The sequence below is a fragment of the Seriola dumerili genome, unplaced genomic scaffold (genome assembly GCF_002260705.1).
Source record: "Seriola dumerili isolate Sdu_G_001 unplaced genomic scaffold, Sdu_1.0 BDQW01000003.1, whole genome shotgun sequence".
Lineage (NCBI taxonomy): Eukaryota > Metazoa > Chordata > Actinopteri > Carangiformes > Carangidae > Seriola > Seriola dumerili.
In genome coordinates, this window is record NW_019174258.1 from 2,834,297 (window position 1) to 2,851,741 (window position 17,445).

General features: G+C 41.3%; 1 protein-coding gene across 1 annotated transcript in view; it reads right to left on the reverse strand.

Annotated features, from left to right (window-relative positions):
• The window catches only part of kiaa1549l (KIAA1549 like), a 54,015-nt gene that overhangs the window by 21,004 nt on the left and 15,566 nt on the right, over positions 1–17,445 (reverse strand). Inside the window, exons 2-8 of the mRNA XM_022741643.1 lie at positions 15,714–15,820; positions 13,385–13,753; positions 9,575–10,063; positions 9,310–9,425; positions 4,029–4,248; positions 3,620–3,753; positions 2,717–2,885 (exon numbers count right to left, since the gene is read on the reverse strand). Of these exons, the coding sequence (XP_022597364.1) occupies positions 2,717–2,885; positions 3,620–3,753; positions 4,029–4,248; positions 9,310–9,425; positions 9,575–10,063; positions 13,385–13,753; positions 15,714–15,820 (1,604 nt within the window). The remainder of the gene's footprint in view (positions 1–2,716; positions 2,886–3,619; positions 3,754–4,028; positions 4,249–9,309; positions 9,426–9,574; positions 10,064–13,384; positions 13,754–15,713; positions 15,821–17,445) is intronic.

Below are 17,445 nucleotides of genomic sequence, written 5' to 3' on the forward strand. Positions count from 1 at the left end.
AAACAGTGTGTGAACTAAAACTGCTGTCTTGCTTCAGTGACACTGATGCTGCATCGCAATTCAGGTGCTGCTTGCTTCGAAGGATCGAATTCAGCTGAGACATGCAACCTTCTATATCTGTGTCCTATGCTACCCTCAGTATCCCATGATCCATTGCAGGCTGGACGACTGAGTAACGCAGCAATCAGGCAGTCCACATCTATCACATCCATAAAGGAGGATTATTCCATGGACGTATTTACCAGATTCTTGGTACATTCACCTGTACCAATTAAAAAGCCACCGCAGGAGTCAAATGATCGAAGCCAACCATAAACACTACCTGTTAAATTGCTTGCCAGATGTTATTCCTGCGTATAAGATAAAACTAACACATTAAACTATGAGTCACATTGAACTTGGCTGAGTTTACGAATGGTATTAACATAATATTAACTTTATTAACCATATTTGGGGGAAATTTGAAATTTCACGTTTGCTTTTTGAAAGAACATTTGTGTTGAAGAGGGCAGCACTAACACACCATTCATTTTGGTCTATGTGCTAAGCTAGATGTCTCACTGAGGAAGGAAGTTTGAGCCTTGCACTTCAGCTCCTGGATAGACAGATACTTTCCAACCTACCCCTGCCTTCACAGCACTTGACTGAACGTGAACTTTTGGTTCTAAATTCTGCTAAATGTGGTCCAGCAATGTACACTCTGGGAGGTGAGAGAAGATCCATAGCCAATTTGCCCCATGGCACAGCAAGTGCTTAAAAAAAAAAAAAAAAGTGCTTTCAAGACTGCACTCAGCTAGATGGTAATACAGGGAAACCCCTGGCTTAGTTCTTAGCTCAAGCAGCAACTCTGCTGTGATCCTGAGCATGATCTTGCATAGCCAATGCCCTGTTTTGTCGAAGTCCAAGACCAAAGACCGAAGACCACAGACCAACGTCTGGAGGAGTATTTAAAGCACTGCAGCTGGTTAGAACCCATTGGAATTAAACTAGCAAGACTTATTTCTGCTTGAACAGAAACCTAACCAGAGGTGCAATTTCCAGGCGTGGGGCTGTTCAAATCCACAGCCAATCTAATGGCTGCCTGTCTCCTTGACCTAAAGTGTCTTTTTATAGATTTTCCCCACATCTCCTTGAGCTTGATTAGACAGAGGTTTGGTTACACAGAACTACATTATGCAAGACACTAAGGCCACTTCTACACATATATAACCTTCAACACCATGTCCACACAGGAGGCCTAGCTTGAGCAGCACATTAGCAGAGCAGCAGCAGCAGCAGCAGATTCACTCCTCTATAAATGTCTACACAGGATTAACAGAGTTGCAGGTCAGCTGCATTTTGGCAGCACTCAGACCCCATCACACGTGTAAAACACAAGAAATTAGACTTAAAGCATGAAAATATGCTTCAGGTCATGTATAACGCAAGTGAAACATGAGCTGTGACACAGCTTGTGTGGAAAGATGTATTGATTATGTAAGCGTATCTGTTCAATCAGATGTGCTTGAAATGAACAACTGAAAAATAACCCGTGAAGACACTCCAAAAGACTGTTGCATAGGAAAGATCATTCATCCTGCTCGTGCTATTGGCTACTATCTGTAGAGATTTCAAGTAAAATGCACCACACATGACATGTTGCATCTGTCTGGGTACATAATGGACTTGTTATACAATGGCAGATAAAAGGCTCCTGCATGAAATACACTACACTGTTAAACTCCCATGGCTGTTGTTCACACTAACAGCACAAGGGAAGCACATACTCAGAATGTGAAGTCTGGTTGCTGTTAGACCTTGATCCTGACGTAGAAAATTTCCAGACCATTTCTGGGTGAAACTGTGTCTAAAAGGAGCTTAAATCCGCTACAAGAGCCAGGTTCTGTTTCTGAACTTATATTCAGAATTTACTGTGAACAAAGTCGAGCAAAACTATGATTCTCCCCTTCGGGGAACAATAAGGTACCATAAAAATTATGTCTCATTATATGTCATATATATATATATATATATATCATTCGCCATTTATACTGGTGGGGGATGAAACAGACTGCACACTGGGACTCAACTGGGATTGCTGTTTAGACTCCCGCTGATTCCCTGTCACTCTTCATTTGTTTTTCTCTGTGTATAACTCTAACACAGACGGAGCGCCAGACTGAGCATGCCCTCAAAGGAGGCTGAGATGAAAGGCATGGGCTTAGTTATGTCTTAGTTGCATCGACTATGTTTAAGTGACTCAATCATTAAAAACAACTGTGATCATAAAAGCAGCAGAACAGTCACAAACATCCAATTACTGAGAAACTGGACATCACTCAGGCTTAGCAATTGGATAACTGAGTGTAAACCTTCTGAGATCAAATTCAGAAAACAACCACTTTTTACGACATTGAATGAATGTAGTTTCTAAGGTTGGATCAGGTCTTGATTTCTACTAATAAAGTCAATCAATAAATCTGTTTCTTTGTCCAAAGATGTGGAAACAAAGATGAGAGACAAGGATGCTTTGTGAAAAGTTTATAGAGAACCTCTTACAGGCATCAACACAAAAAATTATAAGCACAACGCTTGTTTTTTGTTTAATTTGTATTTGTATTTGGAGAACAAATCATTACCAAGAGAACACAAGAACTACATCTTGCGTCTCTTCATGTAAGGCTGTTGAATAACCCCTGACTAACACATGTATTTCACAATGCAAATTCTAACTTACGCTCAGCAATGATAAGTGGTGGATAGAAGAGGAAGTAGCCCACCAGCTCAGCTGACAGCTGACCAAGGAGATTTGAGGCAGTGGTGCCGTTAAGGAAGACAGTGCCATTACTCACAGTGTAGACCAATGACACAGCAGGAGAGCCTGCTGCCTGGGTGACACTCAGCATCTGGGAAGAAAACAGGAAGAGTACAAGCTCAGAAAAAGAAAAGAGCACAGAAGAACATAGGTATAATCACAATACTTGGGATTGAATTAGTGTAACGTGCAAATCTGAAAGATTAGTACAAATCTTGTGGAACAAAGTGACATAGTAGAAATGACAAACATCAAAAAATCAATTACTGTCTTGCATCGACAAATATTATGAAAATCATCATGAAGCGTTACGGCTGGGAAACTGGCAAGGCATGAAAGAGTGCAAAAATACTGTAGCATCATTTTTTTTCATCCATGCATCAAATCAGCTTTAATATAGGGTGCACTTTAATGTGGCAGTTAATTAAAATTAATACAAATGCCGCCCCCCTCCCTACACATCATTAATTTGCATCTGAGAAGCAGCTCTTGTTTGAAAGGCAAAGCCTGATGGGACAATTTTGCACAAATTGCACACAATTTGCATCAGTTTGTAGCTGCCCCGTCACCAGAACACGTTAATGTTGATGTGTAACATTTATTCTAGTATAGACCATCATTCTTAACCTCTATTTGGGTTGTTAGATGATTCTTTATACATTAAACTGTCCAAAAGGGTGGCATCAGATTTAAGTACAATGACATTACATTACACTGTACAAGTTTCACCTGTGGTGTTATGTTAACAATCACAGCTTCACCATTGTAACAGTAAGGGGAGCACCTACATTGTGTTATAAGGACACACTTGTTCCACTACAGTACCTGAACAGAAAGCCTGCTGTTAGTGCTGAGCACTTTGGCCTGTGCTTCTGAAAACACCTTCTCGAGCCTCTGTTCCATCATTTGAGAGAAACGACAGGATCGAGGATTATCACCTGCTCCCACAAACTGCAGCACTGAAACATAAAAAAAAATGAGGCCATATAAAAATGACACTGACCAAACAGGTTTTTTTTTTTTTTTTTTTCCCTAAGTCAGATTCTGACTAGCCATGCAATATTGAAATTTCCTCCTCTGATGTGGTATCACAACATGTTTTTTACTTTCTCTAGTTTCTAGTTTCCACTGAGATTGCTCCAATACACAATCGCAGCAGGAACAAATAACCGTAAGTCTCAAGCTGATCTCTGACTTATTTTTTTGCTTTCATCCAGACTGAACACTAGCTGACCTGTTTTCAGCTGGAAGCCAGTGGCTGGGCTGGTTCTCCATAACGTAGCTGGGAGGGGCAGGGCTGTTACCATAGGGAGGTACTGTCGCAGGTCTGCAATCAGCTTATCACGGCCATAGGAGTCCAAGCCTTGCAGCACTACAGAGGGGGGGTAAACCATGTCCCCTCCAGTCACGTGATAAGCCACTGTCATGTTGGGAGAGCCAAATACAGTCTCCACCTGAGAGAGTATACACGAGAGAATTAGATGTCTTTGCCATGTTAGTAGTTTTTTTCTATGTCACCATGTTACCCACGTTCTTAGCCCCTTATGTCTGAATGGTGAGTAACTTAACACCAGGCTGAAACAGGAAAACTTCCAAGCCTGTTTTACCTCTGACCACATCCAACATCAAGTTTTAACCACATGAAGAGTTATGTCAAAACTGAGTAAATATCTTTGTGTAGTTTCAGTGAAAACAGTTTTTGAAATTACATAACAGACCTAAAAACCAAAACATAGTATCAGCACTTTGGCTGTGTAGTTACTGCATTCTGGCTTTGACTGACTTTGTACTGCTGCCCAGGTTGCGGTTATTGCACTGACTTATCTGATTCATCAGAAGAAGGCTGTATCAAGTGAAACATAACTTGTTAGATAGGCCTGCACGGCTTGCCTTAGCTAACACTAAAGCTAAGTTTAGTTATTGATTTTCCCCTAGTTGTTATCTGTAAATGAAAAATATTTATTTTGATTACCTGACATTTTGGTTTTTCAGTTTGTTATTCCACATTATTAAATAAGGCAGCAGTTCAATGAATACCTGATTGAGAAAAAGCTAAACTCCTGCTAAAGGTAGCTAGCTTTGCAGATCATAGTAGCCGCCATAACTTTTTTTTTTGACTCTAGTGAATTTCATTTGATTTGGTCATTAAGCTACCTGTAAATCACATCTTTAAATGTATTACATTGTAAATTAATTTATTATATTGATTCCAATATAAATATTAATATTATTCAGATAGACAGAGATTATAGATAGAAAAGATTGAAACAAACACAGGAAAACTTATCTATAAGCTATGCACTGTAAATAATAATCAAACCAGAGTTATTTTTCTTTAACAAACGAGTTAAAATGGATAATAAACCTGAGAGAACACAGTTTGTTAGTATATACTGCAGCGTCTCTGAGCAAGATTATTATATGATCATTTAATTTCTGGATATTTTGTCAGTTCTATGACAATGACTTTTTGGATATAAGGATATAATTATCAGCCTAAAGAGGCATTAATAAATACATTACAACCTTTCTATTTGTCTAACACTTTGCCATCCAGCCTATAAACTTCAGTCTGCCGTTGCAGATCAGTACAGTATACTTGAAAATCAAGGTAGGTTCAGTGGTTCAAATTTAGATTTTTTCATCCATAAAAGCATGTTAATCACAATGCTCCCATCCTTGTCAACCAATGCTGATTACCAAAACAAAGGTAATAAATACACACAAAATAACACCACAGACAAAAACAACACAAAACTACAACACAACTGTTGAAACATCCAAACTAGATTAGAACAGACATAAATTAAAATAAATCATTCCCAGTTTATTTCCTTACAAATTCTAGGCCTAATGTTGTGTCCCTTGTGTTGGATAAAAGAGGTACTTCATCACACTGATGCAAAAATCGTGTCAATCAAATGTTGTCATAAAAGTTTTATTTGCAGCATTGCAGATTTATTTGCACTGCTACCTACAATACAACCACAGGTATTAAAGTGACAGTTGCCTTTTTATAAATGGTATGATGAAGGCTGTGACAGTTGACAAATTTCATCCAGTGCTGCTGGTATCATGGTGTCAACCAATTTCCAAATACCCCCACAAGGTTTGACAGTGATTTTCTACCCCTCAGACAGCCACTGTTTTTTTTTTTTAATCCATTTTAGTCCAGCATGAAAATAATTTACATTTTGTCATGTCATAGTAGGAAAAGCACAGGGGTAAATAATAAAAAGAATAATGCCTGAATTCCATTCAGCTGCTTGAGTTTCGAGTATGTGTTTGCTGATTAATTACAAATATTTTACATCATGGATAGTTTCTTTTCATTTCTAGTGTTGTGCACGCTGACTGTCACACTCTCTATCTTACATGAGACACTCGAACAGAGCAGAGCCAACATTAATGTTATTAGTAACACTTGTGCTTTTCCTACTCCGACAAGTCAAAATGTTTGTCGTGAACAAGGCCTGAAGAAAGCTTAAAGTTTATTTTCACACCATACTGAAATGAAAAGAAACCATGCTGTAAAATATTTGTATTTAATCAGCAAATGCATATGTGTGGTATAGTCCTCAAGACTGTTACTGTCAGTCAGTCATATTAGCAAACAAGATATTGAACTGTATTGGATTGATGGATGGATGGAGCACTTTACAGTGTATTCCAACTATTTGCTAATGAGAGCATAAGGAACAGGAGGGAGAGTGATCATTGAATACAGATAGGTGAACAGGAGGGACTGAGGGGCTGCTACGAAGAGAGCTAAGAGAGTAAGAGACGAGCGAGACATGGGAGAGACTGTTAAATAGGGAGTTAGGGACAAAGGGGCTTATGTGTCTTCACTTCTAACCCAAGAAGCCAGGTACGACTGCGGTCTCGTTTTCACAGAAACGCAGGTGAAATCTGTCGTAACCGCGTGTCATGACAGAAGAAAATGTGTTTGTCGGTAAGAGTTTGACTTTTCATTGAACTGTTCTCAGATGGAAACCGGAAAGGGAATGATGACAGATATAGTGAAACTAGGCGGGTGTGAGGGTGTGAGTGAGAGAGAGAGAGAGAGAGAGAGAGAGAGAGAGAGAGAGAGAGAGAGAGGTGACACCATTCAGGTCCGTTATCTAAACCCATCTGGAAGCCTGTGTTGACAGGGTAGATCCACTGGCCAACACACTGAGAGCCTACAGTCTCAGTGAGTAGCTGAGAGTCACCACTCTGCCTCCTCACAATTCAGCCTTCTCATGAGCTCTGTGAAAAGAGCCCTTTATTATCACTTCATCCTCTCAGGCTTTACCCATGTGAAGGTGTTATTAGGGGATTGCATTTCAAGCAAGCCAAAGATTGGTAACACACCTACTAACTCTATTTCAAAGAGTGTGAAAAACTGCCAAAAGATTAACCCAACATGATCTCACGTTTTGGCTTTCAAAAAGTTTAAAGTTACCGGATGGCCCTGACTAGAAGACACAAAAATAGTTCACTTTTATTTTTCAAATAAGGTTCAAAATGGGTTTAGTCTTGTGGTCCAATTCATTTGGTCTATTTCTCATCATCTTTTTAGCATCAGCACGGCACATCGCTCTCCTCCCAACCATTTATAACCTATAATTAAACATAGAAGCGATTTCCCTTGCCAACAGCTTGCTTCCCATTGGATGAGAGAGCAGTGCTGCTAAAAGGAACCCATGCAATGTTGAAATGGGTGACAGGAGTGCACTGAAGCACGACACCTTCAGAGACTACAGATAGAGTGAGCATGTGAAAGCGCTGACCTTCATGCAGGCAGGACGAGTACATCGGGCTCACTCAATTATTTGATACTTCCACGTTGAGAAATATAACACTCTGGACATATTGCAGATATACAAGTAAACACACACACACACTCAGAAATGTGCACACACAGACTTAACACTTGCTCATAATTGCAACACTCTGAAGGCACTCCAACCCGCTGGAGACAAGAAGGAGAGATTTTCTTTATGTGGAAAAGGAATCCCATTGCTGTTTCATTTATTGCCAAACACATGCAGACTGATTTTCTTTCAAATTCTATTTTTTTTTCACATGTTCAGTGTACAGTATGCACAGTACATAGACGACATCCTGGCACTACCAGCTAACATGTTTCCTTTAATAAATCCTTCTCTCTCTGTTTACCAGACGAAAACATACACATTTCTCCATCTCACTGTCTGCATTTTAACATCTTAGAGCCAAGAGGTGCTCCTGATACACACTGTGGAGGTGGTATTAGAGGCTTATTGGACAGAGAGAATGGATTTGGCACAGTGGGAACCATGATTGGTTCCACAAATGGCTAATCCACAGACACAAAGATCATTGTGTGTGCACAGGATCTGTTTGTGTGCAGGGGAAATGCTGAGATTGGTTTCCCAGTTGAGTTTTTGTTAAACCAAATCTGCTGTGTCTACTCCTATGGTAAGATTGGCTTGAAGTGTGGAAAGACGAACTGGTTAGAAATGAAAGCCCGTCTCTTATATAATGGAATAGGAGCAACACTTCTCATCTACAGTACTGCTACAACCCTAATCTACATCTTGTTTTAGTGTTGGTACAGTTACTCAAATATGTGACATCACCCACTGCCTTCTGGGACACATTCAGTCAACCTAATTTCTATATTAGTCCTCATCTCTTTTCACGTAGCCTACATGAAGGTCCTTGGTTTAAGTGACTAATTCACTCCACGCTAATAAACCACCACATTTCTGTTCAGGGCACAATTAGGAAACATTTACTGTTCATTAGCGTTAGTCGGTTTTTGATTATTTAGCTCGAGCCCAAGATGGAGCAACAGTTAAAGTAAAGCAGCTGTCAATCAACATGTCATATTCACAATTTATGATACATCTACAGCCTAATATGTGAGATACGTGCTTCAAATAAATCTAGCAATAAATTTGAACAGCTCTTTTCTCAATGCAAAACTTTTCCTGCTTTATGATGAACCAAAGTCTCAGCATGAGCGCACCAAGTCTTTGTATCAGGCCAAACTTATAACACTTCCCAAAACACAGCTGACAAAAACTTTTTTCTTTCTTTCTGAATTCATTAAAAATGTATTTTTGCTTTCATTTGGATTCTACCTCTGCGTTAGAGGACAGAGATGGCTTTTAGATTGTAGGCAACTTGTCACAGCTGTTAAATCTGTGTCTGTGTATTGATGCTGGTTGATGCTGTAAAGATAAAAAAAAAAAAACAGCAGTGTTGATTTCTAAGTTTTCACTGCGAGAAAATGTAAGAAAAGATATCACTGTCTGTATGTAAGCCCAGTATGTCACTGTAAATGTGTCATCAGGTTAAGATAACGCCTTCAGCTTCAAAGTCGCTCAGTGTCAGAGAAATTGCAACCGTTTCTTTTCATGTACTGCAAACTTTGCTCATTATCTTTGAGTCTATAAATATGTATAAATGGATGTTCAATATATATCCAGTGGTTGAAACAGTTGTATTTTTCTTGAGTGATTAACAGTAATCAATAACAGTCTGACCTGTGCTTGAGCAGAAGAATCATTCAGAGCTTTTCGGAGGCCCTGGCTGAGTCCCCTCCGCAGGTTCTGCCTCTGGATGCTGTCCAGCCTGTTTCTTCTCACATAGATGGAAACAACTAACAGAGATACAGATACAGAGTTAAAGATGAGGACAAACAAAGACAGACACCAGACAAAACATGTTAAGAGAAATAATAAAATTTCACAATTTAGTATCTTATATATTTCACAATTTTTCCAGGAGTGTGGCAAAAGTATTGTTTACCTGTTTTCACCCACATTCTCTCTGTGATGTTGCACTGCTGTGGCGGAGCCTCTGTGGTGGTGGTGAAAGGGGAGATGAAGATGGTGGTGGCGCCCCTGGGAGGACTTGTTCTCAGGACATGTGGAGTAAAGGTTCTCCTGCTGGTTTGGGTCCTGATGGTTGTGGTGGTGGTCGTTCTCCTGGTAGCAGGTGTGGGCTGTTGTGTGGTAGTGGTGGTAGACTGCGCGGTTCCAGCGGTTGGAGGCATGGTAGTGGTGGGATTTTTAGTTTTGGCGGCTGAAGCTGCAGTTGTGGTGGCGAGCTTCGCAGAGGCTGTTGTGGTGTCCTGTCGAGGGGTCAGAGGTGGTACCTGAGATGTCCTCTCAGTGGGCCCAGCAGAAAGCATAATTCTGACTGACTGAGAGGGGGCTAGACTGGCCTCTTTTTCTTTGGGGAAAGTGAGCGCAACTGCTCTGGATGTTCCAGCGTTTAACTCTTCCGCCCCCGCCTCTGTAAGGACAACAAACGTGTCAGTACCATGCTGTGAGCGATCAGAATCTATTGATGAGATCAGTCCGGGTGACAGGGAGGAAAATGTGGGTGGCACAGTTTTTACGGACAGAGATGATGATGATGATGATGATGATGATGATGATGATGATGATGATGATGATGATGATGATGATGATGATGATGATGATGATGATGATGATGATGCAGTGCCTGGGAACATGGTTGGTTTGGTTGATAATATCTTATCAGCCGAATTTAATGTTGACACTGAGGTGGTAAGATTCATATGCAAGGAGGATGATGATGATGACAGGGTTAATGGTGATGATGGCATCAGCTCTCTTGGTAAGGTTAACCCCTTCAGTTTTGACTCAGTTGTGTTAATGATATGGTCAGTGTCAGAGAAACTGTGTGCCTGGTTGTTTGGAAGTGTGACACTCGAATCATCTGCCAAAGGGGGATTTCTCTTGTATACAGGTCCAGGCAGAGTAGTTTGTGAAGATGTTACTGAGTCAGTAGTCGTGTGAGAGAGGGGTGGAAAAGTATCTGAACCCCACACTGAAGGAGCAGCAGTGTTTATAGTGGCTCCCTGATGCACATTGACAGCCACATCAGATCTGACATTAGCTGGAGACAAATTCATACTCTGTTCTTTGTAATCTGATGTTCCTTCAACGTATGTAAAAGATGGATGTTCTCCAACAGTTGGATAAACTGAAAACGGATCACTAGCAATAACCATTGGATCAGTTGAATTCAATATATGCACATTACGCTCTTGTCCATCTTCCAGCTTCGGATGTTCATATGATGGGCCATCTGCTGGTAAATTTGATTTTGCCCCATCGAAGCCAGTAGATGTATTTTCTGAGTTAAAGGCACTGCTTTGAACAGGCAACGGCTTGGTGGCTTCCCACTTTGTATATGGTGCCATTAATTTTGTGCCAAAGCTGAAAATAGCGCTCGCTGTCTCAATTCTGTTTTGTCCATCACTGGAGGAAGTGGTAGCTGCTGCAGAGGAAGCAGTGGAAGGAATGGTTTTCAGTGTGCCTAAATAAAAGTTTGATTTATCACTGCTCACACTAGTGACTGGTCCCTGAGTGTGAGAAGAAGCGTTTGTCCTCGGTGTTGGGATGATTTCTGACCAGGAAGAAGGAGAAAACTGCTCGTAACGGTCCATGACTGTCACATCATCTTTACGAGAAACGCTTTTAAGATGTCCTAATGCAGCATCAAAAGGTACTGGAGAAAAAGAGATTTCAGTGGGAGGTCCTTCACCAGAACCTTCAGAGCCTTTATTCAACATAAAAACATCTTTTGTAGTCATGAAAGATGGAAACTGTGTAGTGAACCGCCCTGGTGGAACACCCTTCTTGTAAAAGGCAGTGTCCCTGATCAGAGTAGACTCTTCATTTCCATTAAATAAAGGGGAGGCTGAACTCTTTTCAGTATTTCTGTAGAGGCTCTCAGCAGGTCTCTTTTCATATGATGTGTGCACACTGGAAGCTGGCGATGTTTTACTATTCCCTGCATTAGTTTCCAGTTCGAACGTCAAAGGTATACTATGGCCAGCTCTCTCGGATTTTGTAATATGAGCAGAGACTCCGGCTGAGGACACCGTCTGTTGAGATTTACTGGGAGATGGCATTACACCAGACGTTGTGTCAAACTTGTGGGGAAATGTAAGTAAAGATCTTGTTTGAAAGGGTCTTTGTGACGGAGTTACTTTGGATGATATTGAGGCATTGGGTTGGTCTGCGAAATTACCCTCAGCGCTGGCAGACAGGAGATCATCAGTGTTGTTGTGGTTTGAGCTGTGGCCGAGGAACAAGGGTAATAAGTATGTAGGCCGAGTGGGGTGTGAAAAACTTTCATATATGATTTTATAGGTGGTATCTTTTGCTGACCTAACCGGCAACGCTGAACCAGAAAGAGACACTGTCCTGCTGTTGGAGATAAATATCATCTTTAGCGTCGTCCATCGTCTATGCTCCTGAGTTATGCCGTTGGGAGACTTTGTTTGTGGCAAATTAAGTGAATCTGACTCTGCTGTGCTGGTGATCGAAGTGAAGATGGAACCACTGGTGGACTCCGGCCTCGGCTGTGTGAGTGAAAGCGAGATATTCTGGTGAGCTTGGGTGGAAATAGATTTGAGCTCTGCTCCTGCTATCTCTCCCTGGTTGTAATTTATATTGATGGCAGGAACTCCGCGGCTGCTGTGACCCGCCGCCATCAGTAAATCACCACTATTAGATGCACGCTCCGAGGACACCATGCCGGAGTAGATAGGTGTTAGCTTAGTGAGTGCAGTTTCAGAGAGAGATATTTTACCTGTTGGACCTGTTGTTCCAGCTGGTCTGAACATCATTGCTGGTGATACAGTTGGATTTACAACATGTGAACTGAGGGATGACATCATTGCATCTCCAACACTTTTGTGAACTAAAGTCTGAGTGTCTACTGCTGTTTTGTCTTTCTTTTCCCCATATGCTGTTCGATTTAACACCTGCTGTGTGACATGACTAGAAACTGAATATCTGTTAGGATGGGCAGACAGCGCTGCTGATGTGGGATTTTGTGAATCTCCCCGCTGCGTTTGAACAGCTTGACTCTCTTGATTGGAGGGAAATGAGGTGCTAATTTCAAGATTATTGGCTGAAACAGAGTTCATACCTTGGTTCTGTGCCTGAGTGGGTCCGTATAAAATCTTTAATAGATTCTGTCCACGGTTAGGAGAAGAATATGATGTATATGTGCTGTTTGCTGGTGTCTTGATTACTGTTGAGCTTGTACTCCTTATGTATGTTCCACTGGCCAAATGGATTTTATCTGCTGATGAGTAAAATGAGTGTTTTGTCACTTTATTGCTCTTGTCATTGCTGGTTTCATCTGGAAAATACAATGGTTTACTTGTTGTGCTTTGCAGTCCCTGTGTAACAGCTGGTAGGACTACAGCTGAATGAGTGTTGGATTCTGCAATTCTTAGACTGTCTGTCCAGCCCAGAGACCCTGCTGGTGTTAATGCTACTGTTTCTGTCAGAGGGGCAAGGCCGGACACAATCCTTTGACCTTGAGAAGATGCAGCTCTGTCTATCCACTCAGTGGGCGATGCTAGAGAGAACAGAGACACCAGGAATGGTAACACAGAAGAAGTGGAAGGAGCTGGTGAGGACACTGACAATGAAGTAGATGACACTGTTGATGATAAAAATGATGAGATATTCTCATTTCCATCCATAAAGGACACATGTGATGGCCTAGTGACGGGCGATAACATAGTAACAGCTTTAAGTGGTGTGATATATTGGTGAAACAGACCTGAGCTCGCAGAGAGGATCCTATCTCCCACATACGACAATGAGGAGGACATCTCCGAGCCATGGCTGGAACTATGTGAAGGCCATTGGGTGGTGTGGGTCTCGTCCCCAGTGACAGTCGGCGAGGTTCTACTTTGATCAAGGCTCACTGGATGTTTGACGGTTCCTGCCATGACGGTTAAGACAGAAGAAAAGGCGGGCTGCCCTGATAGACCTTCCCCCTCAGACTCTGAGTCACCATCTGAATGGACGGCTGAGAAAGGCACCTCCTCCGCCACCGACAGGTCAGTCAATGGGTGAACAGGAGCAGCTGTGGCTGCGGGGTCGCTTGGTAGAGACGAGGAGCCAGAGGCATCATAGGTGGATTTTTCTGTTAATGGAACAGACAGGGAGAAACTATAATAATCTCTATTTTAGCACCACCTTCTTAAAGAGCACCCTTTATGAAAGGTCTATAAGTTGTAACTACAGGCTTTTCTAATGGTATATACAAATATTTACTAATCACTTATACATTACATCAATTATAAGACATTATCTAAACTAACTTCTTGTTTGGCACATTGTGATTATAGCCAGAACAATACTAGGTTTCTGAGGCTGATACTGATATCAGATTTTGGGAGTTTTAAAAAAATCATTAATCTGAAGCTTAAAATCTTATTATAGAACTGATCAATAAAGCATTAGTGAATTATTTATTAAAACCATTATTTACGACTTATAAACCCATTATAAAGGGTGCTTTATTTTCTGTGCTGTCTATAAGGCCAAAAAACCTGTATAGAATGACATATTGATGCTATGTCCTTTTATCTGGCAGCGTGAAAAATCTGACTGCCTCAGCTGTGTGCATATTCATTCAGCCTGCATGTCAGCAAAGAATTACCTTTTCTGAAGATGAAAGATGAAGCCATCACAAAGAGTCAGGTATCTGACACAACCATGCAAAAGACCTGAGTCAAACAATAAATTTACAATGTTTTAATTGCTATTGTCTGGTGATCATTTTGTCCTCTGTGCCAAGGTGAACACACAGGTTTAGGGGTGTACACACATCTTTCTAATAATCTGCGACAGTACACCAAGGGCAGACATTTATGTATTCCCAAAGGAGAGAAAAAAGAGACAATCTTCAAAGTGGAACAAATAGAATTATTCAAGAGATGGCAGCCGTGTGCTCAAGTATAGCAAAGATAACGCTACTTCTAAGAACACACAATGGACTCGTTACCGTCTTTTGGCCTTTGCAGAAATTATGCTTCTGCAAAAAGCAGAAAGAAAGAGAGATATGGGAGTTTACATTACAGTTACTATCATGAAGATACTGGAGCTGATTAATGCACCGAGACGGAACAACGTGGCGTTGTCTCTCATCCATTCCTGTCCTCTGCTTTCCTTTTATTCTCAGCACATCCTCGACATGTCCATACAGGGGTTCTTTTATCCATTTATAAAGCTTTGCAGTCCTGTCACATCTCCCACCCCCTCAGCATGTTTCCCCTGCTGAAGTGCATCCATCGAACCGGCTAAACATGAGCAGGGGGAACCATTTGACAAACATGGATGTACCTGGATAGCAAACAGATGCTAGATACTCATATATCAGTAATTTTTGCTTATTCGGTTTTCCAATCATTAGGCTTGTATAATCACATACTGTCCAGCACTTACTGCCGAAATGTGAGGCCCCTGAGTCCATGTTTTCTGAATTACGCACATGATGACTAGCCTAAGGCAGTGTGAACTCACACAGCTGGCACTATAAAACTATGTGAACATATTAATGTTCCGCAAATATCTGCAGAGCATTAAATGAAAACTGTAATAGAATCCAACACCTACAAATTCAGTAAAAGTTTCAGGTCACCAACTCTGAACATACTCTTAAATGTCACCAATATCCCAGAGAATTGGCATAATGCTTTTTATAATTTGTTTTCAGAGGGATAAATCACTGAATTTCATTAACTGCCAAAATTCATTTCTTAAAGACAGCCCCTTCATGCTGTATTCATGATCCCGCTTAATTCCTTTTCTTCAATAAATCACTCATGTGCTAAAATGTTATTAGTGAAATTGCTATACTGCAATTTCTAACCCACTCTCAAATAACGGTGATATAAAACAAAGAGTGGGAGGAAGGGAAATGTATTTCTGTAGTCACAAAAGAGCTCCATCATAACAAAGGATATGTGTCCTGCTTCAAGGCCACTAAGAGGTGACTCAGTCAAACCACCTGGTCATCAAAATGAAAGAGAACTTCCTGCACCCCCCCACCCCCCACCCCCCACTCCCACACCCCCACCCCACCACTCCCACTCCCACACCCTGATTAGTGCACCCAGTGGCAACATGAATTTGGGCGCACAGGACGGCGGCCAGTCTGAGCGGAGGTGTGGGGTCCACCTGTGGTTCGCCACCTGCTCTGACAGAGCTAAGCATATGGGAGGATTTCAACAATGGGCGAGAGAGGACAAGGTGTGCAGATAAAAAGGAGAGAGAGAGAGAGAGGAAGGACGATGAGAAAGGGTGGGCTGGAAGGTATGGAAAACGGTAATCGAAGAGTCCTAGAGAGACATTAGAGAAAGAAGAGCAACAGTTTGGCAGAGAATGAGGAAATGGTTGAAGTGGAGGTCATTTTGAAAGGAAAACACTATAGTGTATCTTTATCATCATGATTCTTCACACCATCACCATCAGGCTTTTATCTTGAAGGCAGAGTAACAGAAAAATAATAACAGGTTTCGTAGTGCTACGTGCTCAATTGGTTGCATCATTTATTAAACAAATATGCAAAGAATTTGCTGGTTCAAGCGTAAAATGTGAAAATTTGTTGTTCATCTCTGTAATATATCACTATATATTCAATATCTTTAGGTTTTGAACTGTTGGTTGGACAAAGCAATTTTAAGATTCATCTTGGGTTGTGATGGAGATTTTCAATATTTCTGAAGACTAAAACACGAATGGATTATAAAAAAACTGATGCCAGCAAGAAAAAGTGTAAGAGACCAGTCATTACAAACTCTGTTGCGCCAACATCGCTCAACCCCAAAGTGGTGATGCCATAGTTTCCAAAGATACCAAATATGTCAGGCCACAGTTTGGTGAAATGTGTACGAAATGATGCACAAGGCATGAAAAGCCACAGATGTAAGAGGAAATAAAAGGGAAGTAAAAGGAAAAAAAAAAGGATGTTAAAGGGTTAAACACAGATGTCAACAGGAAGTTGATAAGGCAAGCATGTATGAGTAATAAAATACTTAGTTATAGTAGACTCCTTTAGCGAGGAGACCGCTACCCTTGTCTCCTCCCTTGTCTCTGAAACCCTCTGCAACCAGCACACACAAACCACAGACCTCATTTCCACACTCATTTCTTCCCTCTGCAGCCAGCACTATCTTTGAGCTACCAGGACACAGACATGACACTGCTAGGGCTCCCGCTGCTCCACACACATTATACACTGCTTCTCCTTTTGCTTTGAGCTGTTTTTGTTCTCTTATGTGCGGAAAATGGTAAACAAGAGAGTGTAATTCAATAGTGAGGTGGATGGAACCCTGGGAGCACAGAAACAAATTTAAGAAGCCTGGTCTCAGGAAGTGCCTCAGAAGTCCTTCCCATGTTTTGACTGTGCATGGATGGTGGAATCATATATGGCTGCTTTGAGCTGTTGCTGTTCTATTAAAATGACAAATAAGAGCTTCAATCACGAGGTTGAAGAAAGTGTGGAAGCAGAGGATTGTGATCGAGTATGTTGACGTATATATTGCACAAACCCTCTCTGTTTTTTTTTGTGTAGGGCTGGAGGAGCTGTTAGTAGTGATGCTGATGGATGGGAGGGAGGATGTCACACGCATCCAGCACTATGCTTTTTTATTTATTTATTTATTTATTAAAGAGGGTGCAAACAGCACAGCAGGCTGAGACACGCATCAGCTGTCTGGAACACGGCCCAGCGGACACTTAACCCTGTAAGCATGCAGAGATGTGCACATGGTATTAACAGAAATGTTCATTCATTCAATCACTCATTCACTGCCACTGACGAGGAGGTTA